Source organism: Haliotis rubra, unplaced genomic scaffold (genome assembly GCF_003918875.1).
Source record: "Haliotis rubra isolate DU_JTF1 unplaced genomic scaffold, ASM391887v1 Scf15, whole genome shotgun sequence".
Classification (NCBI taxonomy): Eukaryota; Metazoa; Mollusca; class Gastropoda; order Lepetellida; family Haliotidae; genus Haliotis; species Haliotis rubra.
Window position 1 is genome coordinate 133,327 of NW_025765447.1, and position 25,857 is coordinate 159,183.

The window sequence follows — 25,857 nt, forward strand, 5'->3', positions numbered from 1 at the left end:
GGGGAGGGGAGCGGAGTGGGTGAGTAAGTGAGTGAGTGAGTGGAGCGGGGAGCGGAGTGGAGTGAGTGAGTGGATGGAGCGGAGCGGAGCGGAGTGGAGTGGAGCGGAGTGAGTGAGTGAGTGAGTGGAGCGGGAGGAGGAGTGGAGTGAGTGTGTGAGTGGAGTGGAGCGGAGCGGTGTGAAGTGGAGCGGAGTGGAGTGGAGCGAAGTGGAATTGAGCGAGTGGAGCGGAGCGAAGTGGAGGGGTGTGAGTGAGTGGAGTGGACTGTACTCAATATTTTAACAAAACGCGACACGCGACAATGCGACAATGCGACAACGCGACATTTTGATTTCTGGCACTCCAAGGGTACGCAACTCTGCCAAGCGATTTGACCGCTTTTAAAATCATAATCAGAACATTCCATTTGTATGGCGTTTTCCCAAGAAGAATATCACGTTCAAAGTCGACCAAAACTGTATTTGAGGTGCTGGATGGTTAAGTGATATTATCATCTCATTCTACCTGGTATCCATCCACTGCTGGCTGAACAAGTTCATCAGCGTCGGACAGGACTGTACCAAGAATCTGTCTGAGGAGCCACACTGTGGAACATGGTGACCCATTCGTGGATATCACTTGATGTTTCTGCCGATGTGGCCTGAATTTTAACAATATTTGAGTTTTTTCACAACCTGTGAGCTTGATATGGGTGAAATGTCCAAAGTGATGAGTGTGTATGGTACTGGGATTAGAACCTATGATCATAGTATCTAGTGTGACTAAGAGACACAACTCTGCACAGCAAATTGCCCCGCCTTGAATGACAGGGCCACCGTGTGCCGTCATTACAATGAATAGTAGCGCTAATAATTTGTCTTGCTGCTTAAACGCACTTGATTGGCCAAATACATTAATTTACAATATATACAATAATTGTCAAAGCAACAATGAAAGATTTGCATTACGTTCAAGAAAAGCAGCCCCCATTATCATTACGCGTACTACTTCATTGTAAAAACCATTGGAGGTAACAAAAGACCACTGAAGTGTGAAATAGAGTATAACATTTCCTGCGCATGCGTAGACTCATTGACTTTCTACGCATGCGCACCGGTAATCGAAAAGGGTGACAACGCGACACGCGACAATGCGACATACTAGAGTATTGAATATGTCGCATTGTCGCGTGTCGCGTTTTAGTGAATTTTTAGGTTTCTTTTTACACATCTTAGATAGGGCGACGCACGACAACGCGACATATTTTGACCTTGAAAAGTGTCGCTATGTCGCGTGTCGCCCTTTGGAGGAATAGAAAAATATTATTCAAAACGCGACACGCGACATCGCGACAATGCGACAAATTGGCGAAATGTCGCGAAATGTCTCGATGTCGCGTGTCGCGTTTTGGTTTATTTTGCCTCACTTTACTTGTTTTTGAGAGGGCGACAATGCGACATAGCGACAATGTCCCTTCTCGGATTCCATAGTTAATGAATTGACAATAGTTAGCGCATCATGGAAATGGCTCACGTGAATCACTATTTTTACGTCAACAATACAACGTCAACCCTGAAATATTGACAGACCTCAGCCAGATGAACACTACCAAATGCATGTAGTCAACTGCATTGTTCCAACAGACATTGTGGAGCCAACAGCTGTGATCAGCAGAGCGTGTTTTAAATGAAGGAAATCTGTTGCCCAGATCTATAAATTGATTTTCCTATATACGTACACTAATATATTTATTTCTAGAAGATAAGGGTTTTTAAAACGCGTTTTCCCCCTTGTACGAGTCATATTCGCTCTGTATCGCTGGGTCCTTACACATGCCAGTAGTCTGTCTCATACTCCAGACTTTCCCTTTCTCCAATGCAACAGTCCAAAATGAAGTCAGTCTGGACTCCCTATTTTTCTGAATCTCCGAGCTCATTAAGGCTATGAACAGAGTATAAACAGAGACTTAAGATCATGGAAATCACATGCTCACAATCATGTAACACAATTTCAGCGAATGCCTGGTGTCATTATCAATTCATATCGATCATAAATCGTACAACCGAGTCTGTTTTCAGTAGAGACTTCTTGCAAGTGTTAAAAGAGTTTTGTCGATTATATTCTATATACATGTATCTATGAGACTTACTATATTTATAGGGGAGGTGGGGTAGCCTAGTGGTTAAAGCGTTCGCTCGTCACGCCGAAGACCCGGGTTCGATATCCCACATGGGCGCAATGTGTGAAGCCCATTTCTGGTGTCCCCCGCCGTGATATTGCCAAAACGGCGTAAAACTAAACTCACTCACACTATATTTATACAATACAGTCACGGTGGCCCAGTCACCTATGGCGCCAAAATACAGTGCAAACTTGTGTCCCTTAGGTGAGCCAGAAGTCGTGGGTTCGAATCCCGTTTCTGCATGTTTAAATTACTTTGTCATCACCATACACCAAAGTGAAACATGTCAGACTTGCACCAATTTGGGATTTCTACCAAAACTAAAATGATATAATTGAAATATTGTTCGAAGTATTAAATTCACAATACTCGCTGACTCTTGTAATACAGAATATACCATATCTAGGTATTGTAACCGAAAAGGTGAGTGAGTGAGTAGGCTTTTACGTCGCTTTTAGCAATATTCCAGCAATATCCATATCCAATATTCCTGCGGGTGGGCACCAGAAATGGATTTCACACATTGTACCCATGTGGAGAAGCGAACCGGGTCATCGGCATGACGAGCGGACGCTTTAACCACTAGGCTACCCCCCGCCCCATAACCGAAAATGAAACTCTGGAGATGTAAGGGAATTCCCCGTGGGCACATCTCAAGTTTGTTCACAACAGCTTAAGCAAACAAGAGTACATGGAGAATGAATTACGCTGACATGACATAAAAACGTCGTTTCTGCAAATATTGTCAGATGCTTGAACTCATATTGCGATTATGTTTATTGAGGGGTTGCGTTAACCGCCTAGGGTGAACTTGTAACATCTGTTGAAACAGATGAATAGCTTCCTTTGTAGTGATGACTGTTCCCGGCCTGCTAGATGATCATTTACTGAACGCCTCATTCATACAGTATGAAAGCGCAGAGAAGAAACGTAACCGCCCATTTGGGTGAAAGAATTTGATGCTTTGCGCTTGCTTTATAAGCTATACTTAAATGAAAAAGTTTGAAAGGTTTTTTTGGTCAAATTCTTTTTATTCATTTCAGTTCAGCAGGTGTACAGTTGATTACATTTATCATTGTTTTTCAGAGCATATACAATGAAGCGCTCATAAAATGGTGGACATGTCAGGAGTATAATTATGTCTGTAATACAGTGTGCAGGGGTTTCCATTTGGAATGAAATTTAGGCAAATTATCGTTCTTACATGCAATTATTCTTTCTACTTTGTACACATCCTTGACGATATTAGCAAAACAATCAATGGATAGTTCATTCTGTTTTATACTTGAAGTATGAATGTACTTTTTGGCCAACAGGATAATGTGTGTTGCTAGTAGTCTAGCTGAACTGTTGCGAAAGAGAATGTCTTGATCAGAAATGGGAACATCACAATGTGTAGGATTAATAAGGTTTTCAACTTTTCTCCAAAATTCCTGTACAAGATTACATTTTATTAACACATGTTGGAGGCGTCCTGGCTCAGATTGGCAAAAGGAGAAAATATTTGTTTCAATTATCTTCATTTGCACCAGCTCTTCTCTAGTATAAATGGCTCTGTTTATAAATCCATACTGAAAATCTAAAAGCTTTACATCCTTTGTGCATTTTGTGTGTTGTTTAAACACATTGTTCCATGAAATGTCTGTATTTAGTTCATTCTGCCATTTCTGACAAACTGTAGGTGGAGTGTCATTTTCTATAAGTTTGTCATAGAAAATTCTACATTCCTTCATTTGAGAAAGTAGGTCTTGAAGAGTTGAGTTTAGTGAGATATTTTACGGGATCAGATAAAAGAGTATTTTTCCAAAATTTGGGAATATTTAAAATAATTTTATTGTACTCTAAAATTAGATTTTTGATGCAGTAAAGCTTTCATTTCATTGAAAGATAAAAAACCCAGTTCCACCCCATATATCTCTTATTGTATGAATACCTCTGTTAAACCAACCTCCAGTCAAGACATTACTATTTCTAAATTGGTGATTCAACCACAAAGGTTCAGCCATGATTTCTTCTGGTTGACAAGTATTTATCTTATGTTGTTTATAATATTTACTCCAAATAGATAAAACATCATTCCAAAATGGGTTTATCAATCCTTGCATGACTGTGAATAAGTGCACCAAGAAGAAATATTTTGTTGAATGGAAATAAACTGGGATTGTGGGGTGACGTTTTATTTACATGCCTTCTGAGGCAAAGTTTGAAAGTTTGATAAACGCAGGTATCGGGCTGCTCTGAGGACTGTGTGAAAAAGACTCAACAAATAGTGTAGAAGGAAACCATTGTGTTTGCAACCAAATTAAATTATCCGTCTTTCACAGAAATAATAAAAATCGATGTTATGAATAGTGGTGGGTATTGCAGAGAATTTTCATATTGTGATATATTGCAGTTTGAAAGCATATATTGCTATTGCAATATATTGCAGGAAGTTGTTTTAACCAAAAAACTATTTATAATCGAATTAATGCTTGATTTATAAAGCAAAACACACCAAAACACTATGCTTGATTAAGCTTTAATAAAAACTTTTAATCATGACAAAGTAAAAATGTGAATAATATTTGGCACAAATGAAACAAGGAAAAGAACAATTTAACATCAACACAGTGGTTACTAGTTTCTCTACGCTCAAAAACATAAGCTCTGAGATTTTAGACAGCACCTTGACCTGGTCAGGACATATCAGAAATCACTGGTCATTAATGAGTAAATATTTAAAACATTCAGACCCAAAACATTACGAAAAACTTGAACAAAAATTAAGAACTCAACTTCAAACCGAACTTAACAATGCAGTTAAATATAAGTTTCACCACGATCATTCCCACCACCATTACCACAATCATCAACATCTTCATCACCACACCATGAAAAAACGGAAATATCCGAAGATTTCCGAGTCTTACGAAGTTTTCCGAATGCATGTCAAAATACCGGTTTTCGATCTACGTATCGCAACACGTATGTCTGAACCGGTAAATACCGGTAAACCGGTCATATTGCGCAGCCCTAGTTATGAACCAGTGACTGAAAATACACCTCTTATGTCCCTGTCTCTATCCTAATATTAATAGTGGTTCGCCATTGAGAATGGTAAGACAATGACCACGTCAGCTACATAAATTCACTACGTTGGTGAAATGTTAAGTGGGACCTGTATCAATTCGAAACCAGATTTACCCGTGAAGGTCCGGGTTCGAATTGGTCTTCAGTAACCCACGCTTGTCGTAAGAGGCGACTAACGGGATCGGGTGGTCAGGCTCGCTGACTTGGTTGACACATGTCATCGTATCCAAATTTCGTAGATCGATGTTCATGCTGTTGATCACTGGTTTGTCTGGTGCAGACTTGATTATTTACAGACAGCCGCCATACAGGTCGAACAGGTGAGACAAGAATGGATAAAGCAACTCTAAAAAGCGTCCAGATCCAGTCACACGTATCAGGCTCGATGAGATCTCCACTGAAGTCTTTCAGGTTCTCTGTAGTTATTGTGACCTCGGCTTGAGTTCTCTTCGATCTCAACATGTTAAAGGTTTGTGTTGTGTGTTCAAATACACTGAACATTATACATACAATTCTCTTCTCCTTATACTGTTTTAAATTCGGTTTCTTTTCTTTAGTTATATGTATTCATGTTAAGAAGACTAAATACATTTAGTTACTGTACGTAAATCTTACATCTGGAGCATCATCGCGTCACCACTCACAGTGTTAAGAGCGCTACAATACAGCATACAAATATATGAATACTTATCGTCGGGGCAAATGGTAACATATCCGGACACCGTATACTTAATAATATCTTGAAAATCTGTAATTTATATTTCTGGATCTTTTAAATACATAAATTTCATCACTTCAACTTGGACACCAATGACATAATGAAAGAAACATTGAGTGCGTGAGTGAATTTAGTTATACACCGCTGTTAGCAATATTCCAGCAATATCACGGCGGGGGACACCAGAAATGGGCTTCACACATTGTACCCATGTGGGGAATCGAACCCGGGTCTTCGTCGTGACGAGCGAACGCTTTAACCACTAGGCTACCCCCTCGCCCACTGAAACAAAGAACATCAGATGCTGCCATCATAACCTCCAGTGGCTGCCAGTAGGCTGTCGTTCACCAATTCGTACTCCAAAAGAATTTCGGATATTAAATTTGTCCATACATAAGAATTACAAAAAGGTATACGGACCTCTGTAAGCTTCAATAACACTTCGGCAATAGACATTAATGTCATATACGTACCTCTTGACCGCCACAGCGTTCACATTATACCTATGTGCCTGATACTGATACAGATCTCGACGGTTCTCCCGCAAGGTTAAAGCCAAATCATAAGCACTAAGTATGCACGTAATTGTATATAGTATGGCATTGCTTGCCACAATATTCAACCCTACGGGTGCTATTTCGTTGTGGAGACGTGAGCCGTTTGGATACTGTGATGGATACTGTTTTTGAATGCACATTTATTGAGTTTGAACTTTAAATATGGACAACTGGTTGTTCGTCTACCTTGTCTCTATCGTCATTGAGCCTATACTTTCAGGTAGGTAGATCCCAAGACCCACGAAGAGCCTTGGTTAGAATTGGTGTTCAGCAATTTTATAGTAAGAGAAGACGTGGCCAGTCTCCCTGCAATGGTTGATGCATGTCATCGTGTACCATTTACGTAGACCGATCCGGATTGTCTGGTCCAGAATCGATGAACAGTCAGTCGTAGTTTGAAGAATACGGAGTGCATCAACAATAAGTACAACCAAACAAAAATTGGTTTCAAATTGAATTTAGCGCTGTGAATTCCACATCTAGTCAAGCTATCTTTACATTGCAAAACACAGTATTGTTAAAACGTCCCGATAGATTCCCAAACTTGACGCATTCGGACCAGGTGGTTCATAAACAATATTCGTAGCGAACAGGGGTGATTTCTCTTAATTGATACCTATTTCTTGAACAATGTTAGATCTGGTTCGTTTGTGATAAAGGAAGAAAATATGAGATAACAACACCCAATTTGATAATGTGTCCCTTTGAATTACCCTCAGTTTTGTCCAACGGTTGCCTAATACCGATTACCGTTTTCATATGTGGTCTTAATCGTCACGCTACGATTCCTTCGCGTTCGCTCATGGATAATTACCTGTTTGTCTGCTTATGATTACAAATTTGTTTCAGATTTTTGAAAATCATGTTCTGTTAACAAAACAAAGTTATACTTTGCTTGTGACTTGGCAGTAATTACACCAGTTAACGGTTTGAGTGGAATGTCGTTGATGTACCAATGAAAAATGGATTGAGTACTTAGTGGGTGTATCAATGAAGATAGGATTAAGATGCCGGTGTGAGTAGGATTTAGATAATGTACCAATTAAAAGAGGATTGTGGCCTCGGTTTGAGTGGGATTTAGTTGATGTACCAATTATAATAGGATTGTGGCCTCGGTTTGAGTGGGTTTTAGTTAATGTACCGACCACTATAAGATTGAGGCCTCGGTTTGAGTGGGATTTAGTTGATGTACCAATTAAAATAGGATTGTGGCCTCGGTTTGAGTGGGATTTAGTTGATAATACCGATTACTATAGGATTGCGACCTCGGTTTGAGTAGGGTTTAGTTAATGTACCGATTAAAATAGGATTGTGGCCTCGGTTTGAGTAGGATTAAGTTGATGTACCCATTAAAATAGGATTGTGGCCTCGGTTTGAGTGGGATTTAGTTGATAATACTGATTGTGGCCCCGGATATGATTGTGGCCCTCGGTTTGAGTAGGATTTAGTTGATGTACCTGATTACTATATGATTGTGGCCTCTATATGATTGTGAGTTGGGGGATTTAGTTGATGCACCGATTACTATATGATTGTGGCCTCGGTTTGAGTGGGATTTAGTTGATGTACCGATTACTATATGATTGTGGCCTCGGTTTGAGTGGGATTTAGTTGATGTACCGATTAAAATAGGATTGTGGCCTCGGTTTGAGTAGGATTTAGTTGATGTACCGATTAAAATAGGATTGTGGCCTCGGTTTGAGTAGGATTTAGTTGATAATACCGATTACTATAGGATTGCGACCTCGGTTTGAGTAGGATTTAGTTGATGTACCGACTACTATAGGATTGTGGCCTCGGTTTGAGTGGGATTTAGTTGATGCACTGATTACTATAGGATTGTGGCCTCGGTTTGAGTGGGATTTAGTTGATGCACTGATTACTATATGATTGTGGCCTCGGTTTGAGTGGGATTTAGTTGATGCACTGATTACTATATGATTGTGGCCTCGGATTGAGTGGGATTTAGTTGATGCACTGATTACTATATGATTGTGGCCTCGGTTTGAGTGGGATTTAGTTGATGCACTGATTACTATATGATTGTGGCCTCGGATTGAGTGGGATTTAGTTGATGCACTGATTACTATATGATTGTGGCCTCGGTTTGAGCACTGATTACTATATGAATTTAGTTGATGCACTGATTACTATATGATTGTGGCCTCGGATTGAGTGGGATTTAGTTGATGCACTGATTACTATATGATTGTGGCCTCGGATTGAGTGGGATTTAGTTGATGCACTGATTACTATATGATTGTGGCCTCGGTTTGAGTGGGATTTAGTTGATGCACTGATTACTATATGATTGTAGCCTCGGTTTGAGTGGGATTTAGTTGATGCACTGATTACTATATGATTGTGGCCTCGGTCGATGCACTTGAGTGGGATTGGCCTCGTTGATTTAGCACTGATTACTATATGATTGTGACCCTCGGTTTTGAGTGGGATTTATTTGATGCACTGATTACTATATGATTGTGGCCTCGGATTGAGTGATTTAGTGGGATTTAGTTAATGCACTGATTACTATAGGATTGTGGCCTCGGTTTGAGTGGGATTTAGTTGATGTACAGATTTAGTGGAATTTTGTGGATGAGACAACACAGATAAACAGTTTAGAACTTAGGGGTTTCAACTCCTTCGTATTCCACGGGTTTATGTAGTACTAATGCTAATGTCCACCCTAGTCAAGTTGTCCTACCTTCGAGTTCAAACGACAGTTACAGACTGCCAATATTTTCTCCTTCCAGGTACCTACATCCAGGCTGAGACAGACTCACAACACAAGATCGTCGCCATGAATGAAAGGGGGTTGCCAATCACCGGCCAAAACTCACTGATTTTCCAGATCAAGGCGTGTTCTAATGCATATTTTGTTCTGTCTGAGAAGTACCGGTTTAGTAAACCAGACCAACGGTTCTTCCTAGTCATCTTGGGAGCGACGGCAACGTCCAGCGTGAACGGCATCCGAGACAGTTGTCTGAGAAGTTGCGACAAACCTTCAGCAAAGAAAGTAGGACAGTGGCTCCACTGCTCCACCTTCCGGACGTTCTGGCTAGCCTGGGATGAACACGGAGGTCTGGGTTTGGGAAGTGGCGCTGTGGCTCTACGGAACTCTCTCATGAAACTCAGATCACCACGTCCGTTCCCCCTCAACTTCCTCTTCCTCTGGGGACAGGGTAACAGAGTTGAATGGAGATTTCTTCTAAGTAAGGCCAGTTTTTGTTTTAAATCACAAGTTTGGTCCAGTTCATTTTCAAAACAATATTTAAAAAAAATGTTCCAATCCTTCTTCATGAAGAAAAACAGATATGAGGTAGAAATCGCACAGGTGCAGAAAACCATTTTAGAATGGCGATCGTTTTCAGGTAAGGAAAGGTGTTGTATAATATAAGATAAAGTATTCTAAGCTTCCTGAGCTTACTTATTAAGCTACATAGTTTTGCCAAACGAATTAATGACGGATATCCCCTTATTAAAAAACTGTCAGGAACTGTAACTGAGTGGAACATAAAGTAACGGTTGATTTCTGACGCTGCGTTTTGTTTTCCCCTCAGACAACGCTCCTCAGTTCGTGTTCCCGAGGCCATATGGTGGTTCAACAGTCGAGATTCCCGAAAACACAGATATAAAGAAGGTGCGTATGTCCCTAGATTTTAAATATTAGAAATAATAAAAACTATCTATATCATTGTGATACGGTCATATTATCCGGGCTCTTTCATGTACAGGGGTGACCAATAGGTCAACACCGCATAGTGTTTTAAGTTTGAAGAGCTGCACCAAAAATTAGCGCATTTATCTTTTAATTCTCAGTTTGTACTGCAGATGTGTCCATAATCAATTATATGGTCTCTCAGAATCATACACGAGAGTGTGGGTGCTTATGATTGCATCCGTGGCGCAGCTGACGAGTTTAAGCCGTGGTGTATTGATAGAGTATTGGAGCGCCAGTAACATGCATTGCAAGATTGATGCCTTCTAGAATCTGCCTTCAAAATGACGTATTATAAGGGTAATGCTATTTTTGAGGGCATTATCATTTGCAGAAGCCCCAGGTCTTCCATTAACTGCCCGACCAAAAGACCGAGATTATAGCTAAAATACATGGAATTATCATGAAACGGCCCTCCCATTATCAGAATTTTTTATATGTCATTTTAAACTGGTTCTGTTAACTGCAGCATAGTCTCATTTCATCAGATTGTTTATTGAAATTCCATGCATTCTGACTTTTTGTTTTGCGAAAGTCTATTGCCGTCATGTTTCTCCGCTGATGCGTTAGTGACAGCGGTTAGCAAATCTGTCAATATTCTATCGAAAGCAACCTCCAATTCAAAACAATTTCCAATAAGTTCATCAATATTTTCTTTTGCAATGACAGAATTTTCAAAAGACCGATTTCGAACATTGACAAATTCCGAAATCTTACTTTGAGATGATGTTTAAGAAAACGAATGCACACGATTTCTGTGAGGCCATCTCTGTTGATAAACAGTGTATGTCCAGACTTTCTAATAAGACGAGCGATTTCATTGGATGATATTTTCAGAAGAACTAATCAAAGTGAGTGTTACAAACACAACTAGCTGCGTTTGCGCGGTTGTTTCTCTTTGTAGTTCATGAAGTGTACAGTTAACCAAAGCTAACTAACAGTTAACTAACCAAAGCGTTTCTGTAATCCCCTTTGCGTATTTGGGACGATACAGATATATTTCTTTGCGTATTTTGGAAATTTCAATGCGTATTTTACGCATATACGCAGCTTATCTAGACTTCTGGCCCAGACCTTTTAAACAATAACTAAACCAAATCTGTTCTGTGAAGTCACTTGCTCACTCACTCACTCACTTTGCCATCTGATACTCTTCAGAATCTGACTTGAACATGATGCATGTTTTATCAGACCCCGATTTTTCGAAACAAACTTAAGTTTTTACTCAAATTTCAAACTGACAATTTGAACCAGCTGAATTTTTAACTCAACTGCATTTTTGCAATAAAGAAGCCCAAACATATTACGAAATCTATCCCCCAAACTCAAATTGTCTACAAAATATGAGTTTAATATCGATTTCAGTTCATTCTGGGAAATACATTTACAAACTCAAAACTCAAACTTAAGTAAAAAACTCAGACTTGAGTTTGTTTCGAGAAATCGGGGCCTGATGTATTCTGATTTATTGTTATGTAGGTGATACTCGATCTGAAGGCCACCGACCAGGACAAGGACATGTTAAAGTTTTCTGTTGTTGGGGAACACTCGTACACATTCAAGTGCGCAGGCTCGAGCCTCGTTCTGATGAATCCAGTGGATTACGAAGAGCAGTCACTGTACAACGTGCAAATAAGGCAAGTAATTAATTGTTTTGTAATGACGCCATGTTGTATTTGCATATCTAAATGACTTTTCTTTGTAATTTTATTATATATTTCTGAGATAAAATCAATTTTGATGTCTATTTCAGAGCGTTTGATGGGTCGTACGCATCGGTCACTCATCTCACTGTCATAGTTACTGATGTCAATGACAATGCCCCGGAAGTTGATAGAATTGACCCTATAGAGATACCGGAGCAACTACCGGAAGGCTCTGTCATTGGTGCAATAACATCGGCACGTGATGTGGACACCAATGACAAGATCACGTTTTCTCTAGAAGGTAACCATTAAAATATAAAGACGTTTAACTTGAAATAGTGACAGGCAACATTGTACATATCTTTATCAAACATTCCTAGCTGTTCAAAACTTTTTTTTTAGACAGTTAGACATTGAGTGAATATTGTTTTACAACGCAGTCATCAACTACAAGGCTTTATTACTACAAAAATAATCGGTCTCAACCACATAAACCCGTGACTTGAACCAAGGGCAACTGCCCACGACCTAGAGACACGATGTTCGACTGTCCTGTCCAAGTGGGCCACCTCTTCGGTTACTAGGTTACTAGGGAATAATTTATCTTTGAACCCCCAAGAGATTGCCATTAACACAATTGAGATAGAACTGTAAGACACTTGATTGCTTTTGCCACATTAAAAAGGTGTGTCAAGAAGTGAACTGGACGACAGAGAGAAATAAATGAGTGGTTTTACGCCGCTTTTAGCAATATTTCAGCAGTATCATGGCGGGGGATATCAGAAATGGGTTTCACACATTGTACCCATGTGCGGAATTGAACCGGGATCTTCGACGTGACGAGCCAACGCTTTAACCACTAGGCAACCCCATCGGCTCGAGAAAAATGAAATCGTTCCATTTTGATTTAGTGGTGTTAATATACTTCTTGAAAAGGGGACACATTTAGCCCAAAAGTGCAGAGTTGCGTCCCTTGTGCATGCCAAGTGTTCGAATCCTGGTGAACCCGAGTAAATCTCTGAGTATGTTCGCATCATGCGCGTGATCGTCGACTTCACTCAGGTGGAAAGCATGTGAGCCCCGGACATACTTGCATTAACCGATATTAGCTCTACGGTGATCGTAGACCAGTGTTAAGGTATGTGAGTTAAGATGGCTTTAGGACTAAGATCGCTTTGTGAAACTGGTCCGTCTGTTACTTCGGGATTTATACCCACATTAAGACGATACGCTATGATGATACTGGAAGACTGTTTCAAAGCGATTGAGACCGAACTAAAACATTCGCTTGTAAACAAAACATGTTTACAGAACATGTTTAAGCAATTAGGTCGAAAGCGATAAATGCTACCATTAAATAAGCAACGGCATATATGAAAACAGTTTATCCTCCATCAGGTTTGAATTCGGAGTTCATTTTGTCCGCAGAAAGAGATTCGTCATACTTTTCTGTCGACCCAAATACTGGCCTCCTGTACATAAGAAGGACAGTGGATCTCGAAGCGATGTCAGTGACGTCATACATTGCCAACATGACGCTAATAGTGACAGACGTGGTGGGTCACTCTACGTCCACGGCTGTCATCGTCATCGTCAATGACATCAACGACAACCCACCTGCATTTCTCCAGGACGAGTACCACATTAACATCAGCGAGACGAGCAGTGGAGGTACGTGTACGTTATTGTTTCTAATCTCCAGGGGGCAGCTGGGGTAGCCTAGTGGTTTATACGGTTTTGCAAGTGTATAATTCTGAAATCTTTAAAATATTTTTTGATAAACCACAATAGATTGGTATCTGTTCAGTTTCAAAGATATGTCCAATATTTCTTCAAACCCTAATTTTATCCACTGCCTACACAGCGTGTTGAAAGACACTAGATTAGATTTGAACCCTTACGGTGACTCTGCTGTGTTTAATTATCTGATGATCAAAACGCAGAAGCATTTCATTTTATTTTGGGAGCCATCAAATGTGTTTTCAAAGTGTTTTCAGTATAATTACTATGGAACATTGAACACTATGTGTATCCTGGACCTTTCCGAATTACCAGGAACTATTCGTAAAACAGGCCAACAACATATACTCTTAAAATAGTGGGGGAACTTCATTTTTCATTTACGATTGAAAAAATTAGGAGATATATCGAGTCAGTCAATATTGATATAATAATGAATGTTTTGAGAGTGCATCACCACCTGCACTTCCTTATGACCAAAGTTGTCTGTACAGTAACCGCTCTTGAGAGTTGATTGGTGTATGAAATTTGCATGTGTACGATTTTTGTTTAAAAAATAAAAAATATTAAAACCCGGGTAGACCCACACTAACAACTGTGTGATGCAAGATGATTGTCAAAATTAATGGTCCTCGGTGATTTATCGACCCTCTTGAAAACAATCAAAATCAAAATCAAGAATGGCACCCCATGCACGTGTATTGGGCTACTGCGTTGTGCACGTGCATTCCATACGTTGATTTTAGGGGGTGGTGATAAAGAGAAATGGGGGTGCATTCATAAGATCTCTGTCTTTGAAAATTTTGTTAACGCTTATACTTCCTATACTTCCAAATTGAAAGTTCAGGTACCCCTATATACTCGAGCTCGCTGTTGTAGGTACTATTTACCACTATGCATTTCCTTTCTCATACTGAATGAAATATTTATATCTATGCTTATTTTGTAATCTGAATCAACCTTCCCATTTTGCCGGTTCACTTAAAAAAATATATGGAACCAACTTATTTGCACAGACGTCGAGTTGATAACCTTCACCTTGTATGACCCCGACGTTGACCCTGACGCTAACATCAGCCTGTCCCTCCGCGACGTCAGTGACGTATTCTACCTGCAGGACAGAACGCTGGTGTGTGCTACCGACCGGCTGAAGTATGATAACCAGCCCCAATACACGCTGAAGGTGGAGGCAAGGGACAAGGAGAAGATGGGGAGACAGAACACGGCGACAGTGACGGTCGTTGTTGAAGTAGGTGTACGTTGACGTTTACTTGTATGTATTTGTAAGGGCGGTGGGGTAGCCTAGTGGGGAAAACGTGGTGAAGACACAGGGTCGATTCTCCACATAGATAAAATGTGCGAAGCCCATTTCAGGTGTGCCCCGCCGTGACATTGCTGGAATTGCTAAAAGCGGCGTAAAACTAAACTCAGTCACTCACTGATCCGACCGATTATTGAAACTGTTTTTTTTGTTGGCGCTTACTCTATATATTCTATAAAAAAACACAGGGCCGCGGCCGTTGACGGTCACGGACTTCTGGCGGAAGATGTGGCACTCTTCGTTTCGGGGTTTCTTGTTTAACGACTGTCTGTTGCAAAGCCTGGACCGGACAATCTGGTGATTCATAGTTTGACCCAGTCTATGTTACAGTAGTATGCTATTATCCAAGTCAGCGAACCTTTCCAATGACTCACCTCTTACAAACATCATATGTTACTGGGGACCAGTTATGATCTTGAAACCACTGGCGCGTGATGTATGTCAATTATACGATCCACGAAAAAATCAGTACACTGTTTTAGCTTTATTCCGCCTTTATCAGTGTTCGGAACAATTAATGATTTTACAGTGTACCACCATGGGAACTGAATAGCTGTAGAGCGTGAAACGTCACCGTGAAGTTTAAACTTCTTATATAGAGTAATGATGAATACGAATACACAATGCCATTTCGAAAGTGGTCATATATTTGGGATTTCACTTTCTCAGTAAAGTTTGATTCTAGTATCTAGTACTCCTGTTGGGTTGAGTCCCATCCGGGATTCGAACCCACATTCGATTCATTCATCTAATCGCCAACACACTAAGTCTGCCGTCTAACCCACTCAGCCAGCGCGGTTTCCACAGCAACCGAGACTTTGGTTCACATTGGTTGTGACGATTCCATCCATAGTGAACCGAAACGTGAACCAAGTACCGATACGAAAGAATACAAGAGTATAGGCTCCCAAACCTCTGTCAATACATGATTTACATTTTCATAGATCAACCCTTTCTTTACATGTTTGTGTTCGCTGGTCATGCAGGAAGACCTAGCTTCAACTGCAAAGACCAGATTTGGTGTTCATGTCCTTGGTATTCCTAGGATTCATTTGGTGTGATGATGTCGATTCTGAACAGTTTATATGATATAAATTTATATTCTTTCATTGATTTTTCTTGAATCTTTTTTATATTCTGTACTAGCAGATGTAATGAGACTTGAATACATTCAAGCTCGCAGTTAGTTATCCAGGTTGAAAAATACTTGTATTTTCTGGAGGTGTTGCCGGTTGTGAAACGCGCTCTCGCCTGGATGACTGGAGCCAATGGCAGACTACCTCGAGTGACCTTGTCCAGGAGAGTTCCACCCGGATCAGCAGTGACCGTCTTGATCGCAAGTCAGTCATGCTCGGGGACAGATGGACACGTCTTCTACAGAATTCTGTCGGTCAAAGATGGTAGCTGACTTTTGGTTTGCCTCTTTTAGATTAATTCATTTTTTATAAGATATTGTTTAAATAAATGGATGTTAAGGTAATATAAATTTAAGACACTTAGAATTGGTCTTCAGCAACCCATGCTTGTCGTAAAAGGCGATTACCGGGATCGGGTGGTCAGGCTCGCTGACTTAGCTGACGCTTGGTTGACAAATGTCATCATGTCCTATTTGTGTAGATGAAAGTACATGTACATGCTGTTGATCACTGGATTGTTTGGTCCAGATTCGATTATTTACAGACCGCCGCTATATAGCGTGAATACAGAAGTGTGCGGCGTTCATCAACAAACAAACAAATATGATCCGGTTCACCAGCGCGTCGATGCATTTGTACATTTACATGTTGGTGTCTGTCTGTTTGTCGTTTAACTCGCGAATTCCAGTACTCCATCTCAAGGACAGAGGTCTTTGAATCGAGTCAGGACCAGACAGTCCAGTGTTTACATCATGATTATCGACGTAACTGGGGTACGATTACATACATGTGTCAACCAAATCAGCGGGCCTGACCACCCGATCCCGTTAGCCACGCCGTACGACAAGCATGGGTTGCTGAAGAACAATTCTAACCCGGATCTTTATCTGGGATTTATATTAATGTGTACATTGTGAAAAGTCGCTAACCTTACCTGTTGCAGAGAAAGAACGCCAGGTGGCTGGAGCATACACCATTGATGCCAAGACCGGGCAAGTCACGACAACTGAATCATTCAACAAAAATGTCGCTGTGTACAACTGCCTCCACGTCCAGGCGTACGACCTGCATCAACCTGACCGATTCATTGACGGCTGGGTCAGTGTCGACGTGCACGCCGTCACTGATGATCCTCGTGACGACCTGGTAGGAGCGGAGTCGTGCAAGACACAGACCGAGCTCCTTCTTCTTCAGAGCATGGTCGGAATACTATCCTTCTGTCTGCTTGTATCTAGCTGCGTCATCGTATGCAAGAGGAAGTCACCAATTAAAGTTTACCCGATAAAGTAAGTCGCCAAATATTTTTCCATTTTTGTGACAGTGACGCTGGTGATGGGGAGGGAACCAGTCGCGTCTGTATGTGCAGAGTTATGTCCCTTGCTATCAATGACAATCGGCTGAATATTTCCGTATATTAGTAAATGTCTACAACATGGCTACTTGTGGCTATATGTCACACTCCGGCACAGCGATGACCAACATAACATCACTGCCACAGGCTAATTTGCATATCACGTGACCGGACTTTTCTCTTGTTTGTAAACAAACGCGCATATTCATAATAAGAAGAGATTGGACTCACGAAAGCTTTTCGGCGCTCTCTTCATAATGTTTTACATTGTTACATATATATTCTTCCACAACTGCGACAGTAAGGTCTATGACAGTACATATTTAGATATCAAACTGGCCGCATCGTTTGCTCTCCATCAGCTTCGATGACAGCACGTGGAGCCGTACAACCTATGTAAACAAAGAATCGCTACGCAAATCGAAATAGTGTTACATGTTTTTGGATATTTTCTCAGTGAAACTAAACCATTCTATTAAAGATGTTTAGTTTGATGTGTAGACTCGTCAAAAATAAAGGAGTAAAAGAAATCTGTATATTATATTGAATGGATATTGCAAGATGTGACGAATCGTCACATTTTTCTGGCCTGTGGCAGAGGTACTTTGCTGGCTTGCCGCATGGAACTCTGGGTGGGAGAGTGGCTATATGTAGCAATTTATTACTCGCCCGTGGAAGATACAGCAGTGTAATAGTATGACGTCATAATGGTTACAGTTATGACGTCACAATGCTAATACCTCTGTCACAATGGTATTAGACCCTGCTTGACACGCAGAAAGCTGAGAGAGTAATAACCAGGGCCTAGATTTTCGAAGCTCTCTTAGACCTAAGATAGTCGTAAGTTAATGTTAATGTATGGCACTTACGACCATCTTAGCGCTAAGAGAGCTTCGAAAATCTAGGCCCATGATACTGAACTCGCTTCCGTGAAATACTATTTTTATTTAAACTCGTGAAAGATTTAGTATAAAAGTCGCTTTCTCTCGTTTGATACCAAATCATTATCTAGTTTAATAAAAATGGTATTACACGGAAGCGAGTGAGTGAGTGAGTGAGTTTAGTTTTACGCCGCACTCAGCAATATTCCAGCTATATGGCGGCGGTCTGTAAATAATCGAATCTGGACCAGACAATCCAGTGATCAACAGCATGAGCATCGATCTGCACAATTGGGAACCGATGACATGTGTCAACCAAGTCAGCGAAACTGACCACCCGATCCCGTTAGTCGCCTCTTACGACAAGATAGTCGCCTTTTTATGACAAGCACATGGGTTGCTGAAGACCTATTCTACCCCGGATCTTCACGGGTCTACACGGAAGCGAGTTTAGTATTCTGTACACGAAATAAACATTATACTTTATGGTATGAGTATGGTTTTACGCCGCTTTTAGAAATATTCCAGCAATATCACGGCGGGGGACACCAGAAATGGGCTTCACACATTGTACCGATGTGGGGACTCGAACCCGGGCCTACGGCGTCACGGGCGAACTAGGCTAACCCCACCGTCCCCTGTGGCACGAGAACGCACCCATGCGGTCATAGAATCCACAAATATTTAGTACGATGCAAGAATTTAGTTGACCAACCTTTGGATATTGTGAGGGATGCCTAAAAATAGAAATAGTAACGTATAAGTACAACATTGTCAGAGTAGCAAAGGAATATTTCCCCACAATAGTCTGTGTCATTGCCAGAAAGCGATACATTTTTCGGACTTACATGAGAAAATGCAACAGGGAAAATGTTCAGCATTAGAACCCGTGAGGTCCGGGGTAGAATAGGTCTTCAGCAACCCATGCTTGCCACAAAAGGCGACTATGCTTGTCGTAAGTGGCGACTAACGGGATCGGGTGGTCTGGCTCGCTGACTTGGTTGACACATGTCATCGGTTCCCAATTGTGTAGATCGATGCTCATGCTGTTGATCACTGGATTGTCTGGTCCAGACTCGATTATTTACAAACCGCCGCCATATAGCTGGAATATTGCTGGATGCGGTGTAAAACTAAACTCACTCACTCACTCACTTCAGCATTAGACAAGCAGACTGACAGGATTTATTCAGTATAAAGGCCATATACCCATGAGTCCATAATTAGTTGCATGAATTGCTTATGTAGGTGAAGTAATCGATTGGGTTTCTGGTTCCCAGGATCATAGAATGAAATAACCGTCTAGGTCTGGGTGGTGTGTTGGGTCTGTTGGTAGTGAGATTCAGCAACCTTTCTTCGTGGCATTTGTTTCAATAACCCATTCATATCATTCTGGGGCGGTGGGGTAACCTAGTGGTTGAAGTATAACCCGCTGTGATATTGCTTGAATATTACTAAAAGCGGCGTAAAACTGAACTCACTCACTCTTTAAATTTTCTCGCTATATTTCCTGTTTCGCCGAATTGAGGTGAGGTGAGGTGAGGTGAAATTGGGTTTAACGTCGTGCTTGGGAATATTTCGCTCATATGACGACGTGCATGCGTATGTATGTGTATGTGCGACTGCTTGTACTAGCCCAGACTTAAGCTGGTTTTAGTGCTAGCTCACTGAGATACCATGCCGCAGTGAAGCATGAATACCCCACTCAGACACATTATACTGACTCCGAGCCGACCAGTCCTTGTTGTACCCATTAATGCCGAGCGCCAGGCAGGGACCAACAAGTACTATATTTTAACGTCTTTTGGTATGACGCGGTCGGGGATCGATACGCCGAATTGAAATCGAGTTTGATGAATCTCGGGCTTCGATTGTTTTCTATATTACTTTACCTATTTGTTGAAACTCTCTACAACAGCTATACTCTTTCTCTTTAATACAGCATATCAACATATTCTTAACATGTATTTCAGTTTGGAATGCCGAACTTGCACGCCTATTCAGCAGACACCACCATTAGGAACAATGGCAGGGTGTTAGATTTCACCTGTCAATCAAGGCAACAAAGTGAGGACTTGGTTGATGTGATTCCTTACCTCCAGCAAGACGTACATTTGGAACTATATACCGATTTACAACAGAGAAGGTCCGTGTGTCTTTGTTAACGTTTGTGAAAAGACTTGTAGCTATTTCACAACATACCTGTTGGATATCACAAAGAAAAACAACTTCACCTTGTATTAATGAAAAACTATTATTTCATACCATTTCACAATTGTAAATTCTTTTTAACTGGACGGTCATACAGCTTGACTTAGTGTGGTTCATAAAGTTTTGCAATGTAATCGAATGTTAAAAATATATGTTTTGCGTAATGCTATACGAATGCCTAATTTATACTTTATTACTGTGCCTAAGGAATATCACTGTGGTTGAATATCCAGGTAAAAGTATTTTATGGCCTACAAATACGTGCATATACAATTAATAAATAAATTATAAATAACGTGCAAGTTATTCCGTTTCATTAATTTGCCACAAGGTAATATTTTGCGTTAATGTTTGCATAGACCGAACTACTGATGGACTTCCGATGTACTTGATGTATTTCTTGATTGGTCCATAACAGAATGGACGGCTTGCATTGTTGTCTACTGTTCTTTTTGTGCTAATAATTAAACGAGTAGTCTGTTATTATTATTGATTCACTCATTCGACTTAATAAAGTGGGTTTTTTTGGCATTTAATTCGTTATAAACGTAAGAACCGGTGTGTAGTGTTTCCCCTAGGATTCAGAAAGGGCAGGGTAACTTCAAAGAAAAAGGCACTTCATAATCTAAAAGGGCATTTTGGTGAGGATTATTGAAATCCACACTGTGTTACTACTATTTTATCGACATTCATACGTCCATAAACGCAATAGTTTTTTTGAGTCAGTTCTAAAACTCCCACTTGATCTGATGATAAAAAGTACCTTAAAGAAAAGAACATTATAAATCTATTGCTGAGATAAAGAAAACGTGTTTGTGTAGCAATCAAGAATGCACTAAGAATGCATGTAAGCATGTGTATGAGCTATTCATTTTTTAGAACCATAACTTTCTCTGAACAAATTGTCAATTAAAAAGCACATTTGACGCGTTCGTCCGTCCCCTGTCATATTGACACACCCATCTGTTGGACAACCCCCCGGGGAGTGACCTGTACCTGAGATCACGTGACCATCTGGAGTAGGACAGTACGTACCTGTTTATGAAGTGTGACCTCACGCCCGTTCATTCACAACGACGTAACACCTTTGGCACGATTCAAATATAATCACTACTTTAAAACTAGAGATGAACATTTCGCTTTCAGTGCACGATAAATTGTCCTTTCAACCGATTGAAAGAAGGTAACATTATTACCATTTAAGCATTATTATTATCCCGGATAATCCAAGCTGCCTGTTAGGCGCTAGAAGGTTAATTGTCTCACGACTTATTTCTCGACGTGTACCTATTTCGACTTACAAAACCTTATGATACAGCCGGAACTGTACATTGAACTTTTAGCTGACATTGTTAACGATTCTGGAATAGTTTTGTGGCTTCTACTTTTCGTTTGGTTTAATGAAATGAAACACATTTGTAATATCTTAACAAATCTTGAAAACTTTCTTCAGTCGTTGTACATGTTTCGTCAGTGGTATATTAAACCGACGCTAATCAGAAACTGCTTACCTTCATAAAATTCTTTATTTATCAGTCTGGTTGTCACTGAAGGTATTGCTGAGTGCGGCGTAAAACTAAACTCACTCACTCACTGAAGAAGAATAAATACTATTTTAATTTTTTGCGTGTCACATAGCGTATGATACATACAGAAATAACTCGTCAATATTAATATATCAAACAAAGTTCTTTGAGATACACCTAACGTTTTGAACAAAAGGTTAGAACATACGAGTTAATTATGAACACAACATTGCACAACGTTTTTGGTGATTTTACAACATTAGCTTGGTGACTGAAATGAGGAGGCTCGGTGATTGATTAATTGTGACATTGCTCATAATATTGATCACTGGTTTGTCTGGTCCAGTCTGTTATTTAGAACCAACATTAAATCTGAGAGCGGCGTTATTCAAGAAACACCCAAGACTTTGTTCACAACCATTTCGTCAAATAGCGATATTTCAATTCCAGTTCCAGTTCCATATGGTAAATGACAATGCTACATGTAACTAATGTAGCACTTTGAGCGTACATTGACTGCTTCATACATACACTTTATTAAATAAATTGTATCATTGATCCTGCAACGATAAACGTCGGACAAGTTTAAAAGTCTGGGAGCTTACTGAATAGACAACAGTGTAATTGGCTCTAAATCAAATAGAGCTACGTTCCTACATACATTTACCTTAGTTCAGAGTCCAATATTGACAAATTTTATGGATAACAACGTCTTCTATTTCGTGACTGCAACAAGAACTTGTTACCCATAAAGTTTGTCAGTATTTTCCTATAACGTCTAAAATGCCTCTCAAAGAAGTAATTCGGAGTGAAAAGACAATATTCTCTACGAAGAGCACAGTGTTCTTTCGACCAATAAATAACCCTTTGCACACACTGAGTGAATTATACTGATGGCAATGAATGAGACTTAATGGTCACTCACAGCGAGGTGCTAAATACCGCCTCATGTCGATATCTCGACAATATCCGCGTTATATTAGAGGGTTTCGTAGTTATTGGGTCAATAACGCAGGCAGTAAACTGTCTCTTTATATGGGACAATCCTAGTTGTGTGTTCGATGTTATACGCGGTTCAGTGTTTAAGTCCACATTGATAGTGACGTACAAGTTAATATTGTTCCTGAATTCGTTCGGAAATAATGAATAAATTCTGATAACCTCTGTAAAATCGTAGTGATATGAATTTTCAATTATTCACATATTATGCCATTTCCCTATAGTCTTATTTATGTTTTACTTTTGAAAATTAAAATCTGTGAGTACTGCATAAATATGAAAAAGGAAAACACACACGCTACGTGTACAGTAAGTACAACCCTCGTTTGTTTAGTTGTAATGTTTGTTGTTGCGTTCACGGTCGCACTCTTTTGATACCGGAACCGACAGGGATATATGGTTTGTGATTTTTAACTATTTTGTTTATAGAAGACCAAAATCTTTGTTTGCTGTTTAACGTTGTCGTACGAAATATGTAAATAATCTAGCTTAGACTAGAAAATCCGGTGGATATTAAGATGACTGTCTGCAGATATCGGGGTGCGATAACGTTATTAATCATCCGATGCACAGTCTAACTACCCGATCCATATACATGTAGTCCTCTCTTACTAAAATACATGATATCGGGACCTGCTTTCTCCTGAGTCCCCAGAGGGTGATTGTATGTTACAGAAATATTCTGCATGAGTTCATTTAACATCTGGCATACTGAAAATGGTACATTAATCTCTCTTTCCTTGGTTCTAAATTAAACGAAGCATCCCCATGTTCCGGCGTACTACTGTAATATTACAATATATACTTGACGACACTGTAGTTATTTACAGACACACAGTCTACACGTGTTCCCACACATCAGCATGACCACTCTATTTAACAAATGATAATTTACAACTGACATCTCGTACCCCCAGCCGTGATTACACATAGGTGTAAACTACAGCCACCATCTTTGCTGGATTGACTGAAAAAATGTAATGTCACTGGTCAGAAAGTATTTTGAGATGAGCTGTTATTAATGTTTTAATATGGAAGACATATAAATTATACTATTGAAAAAAAAAGCAAAACATAGCATATTCGTAAACTTATATAGTATTACTTTATTTACGTTAGATTTGTATTTTCGGACCAATCGTGAAAACCTGACGACAGAAGTATTGATAGTATTATAGATTTTTGTGATTTCCAAACGTCGTTTCGGTGATGTTTTGTATTTAATGTATATCACAAGGCCACAATAACTCGGTGCGCCTAGTGGCTGCAAGAGTTGTATGATCCCTAGGGAGTTGAGATTGATAACACGATGTGCCGTTGAGACTGACATCCAATGATCGAGGGAAAAAATACCAGCGCCTTGAGCATGTACTAGTTGCCTGGATATGTGCGCTATTAAAATATCATATAATAATAATAATAATATCATATTTCTACTTCTACACATCAGTGGTAATTCCAATTTATCTAACTGGATTTCCCGGTCCCTCGATCACTTGATTGTCTGGTTTGACTATAGGCCGCCGTCGCAAGGCACTAACACTGCTCTACTGTGTCTGACAAAAAATACTTCCATTTTAGACAAATTTTGTGAATGGCGGGTGCTAGCCTTTCCACGATACTTGGTATTATAATATTTTCGTGATCAATACATATAATTATCACAGCTATTTTTCCTTTACACCAAACTTCCCATGAACGTCCGGGTTAGAATTGATCTTCAGTGACCCATGCTTGTCGTAAGAGGCGACTAACGGGATCGGGTGGTCAGGCTCGCTGACTTGGTTGACACATGTCATCGGTTCCCAATTGCGCAGATCGATGCTCATGTTGTTGATCACTGGATTGTCTGGTCCAGACTCGATTATTTATAGCTGGAATATTGCTGAGTGCGGCGTAAAACTCAACTAACTCACTCACTTGACACCAAACAAGGGTCAAGGCAGGGTATTCTTTAACATGTACATTAAATATTAACAATTATGTATGTAATCCAAACTGTTAGAATATTGCAGTGGTTATATATATATCTATACTATATGAAAAATCAAAACAAAGTTCCGATCATATTTTAAACAATTAAATAAAACCCCGACTGTTCATGTTTTACCTCCGCACTCCCTCCACTGCGGTGGGTACATAATAAAAGTTGATTATCTGTGTCAAGGAAAGTCTGGAGCTTCTTGATGTTACTATAGTTACGTAATCACATTTTTCAATTTTTGTGAGGCATCATATGTCAACTATTTTATGATGAATTTGATATTACGCAATATACACACTAAAAAATAATTCCTTATTGGGCATAGTGTTAAATGTGTGATAATTACCCCAGAACTGACTTACCTTGGTCTTGGGCGGAATTAATATATGACTGAATGAATGATGGTTATTTCCTTCAGTGTTGTCGGCGAGTACAAATACGACAAAACTGTTAACACACCACATTATACGTATTTTAAAAACAACAACAAAAAACAATGAAGTGCTAATCATACAAAATATTGGATTGAATGTTTTTTAATATATAATGCTGATATTATTTCACACGTACACATTGACACAATGCTTATACATATGACAATTTTATCGGGCACATGGGATATCACATTTTAGCGCTGAGTATGATGCAATCAGGGACATATCGGGAGTGAATGAGTTAAACATGCACTGTTATATATATTTATAACTTTATCTAAATATCTAAGATATTGAAGAAAAGAGGTTAACCGAAAATCATTTGTACGATACAGGAACAGACATGATCTTTATCATGTCCAGCCATCTGTAGTCTCTTTATTACATAGTCATATGTC

The 25,857-nt window shown here is 39.9% G+C and overlaps 1 protein-coding gene across 1 annotated transcript; it reads left to right on the forward strand.

Moving 5' to 3' along the window:
* Positions 1 to 6,671: 6,671 nt before the first annotated feature.
* LOC124270104 (protocadherin-like wing polarity protein stan) lies at positions 6,672 to 17,363 on the forward strand. The gene is made up of 9 exons (XM_046705124.1): positions 6,672 to 6,729; positions 9,266 to 9,694; positions 10,073 to 10,152; positions 11,710 to 11,867; positions 11,984 to 12,177; positions 13,305 to 13,547; positions 14,633 to 14,865; positions 16,160 to 16,337; positions 17,017 to 17,363. The coding sequence occupies exons 1-9, from the start codon at positions 6,672 to 6,674 to the stop codon at positions 17,361 to 17,363; spliced, it is 1,920 nt and encodes a 639-aa protein (XP_046561080.1).
* The last annotated feature ends 8,494 nt before the right edge of the window (positions 17,364 to 25,857 follow it).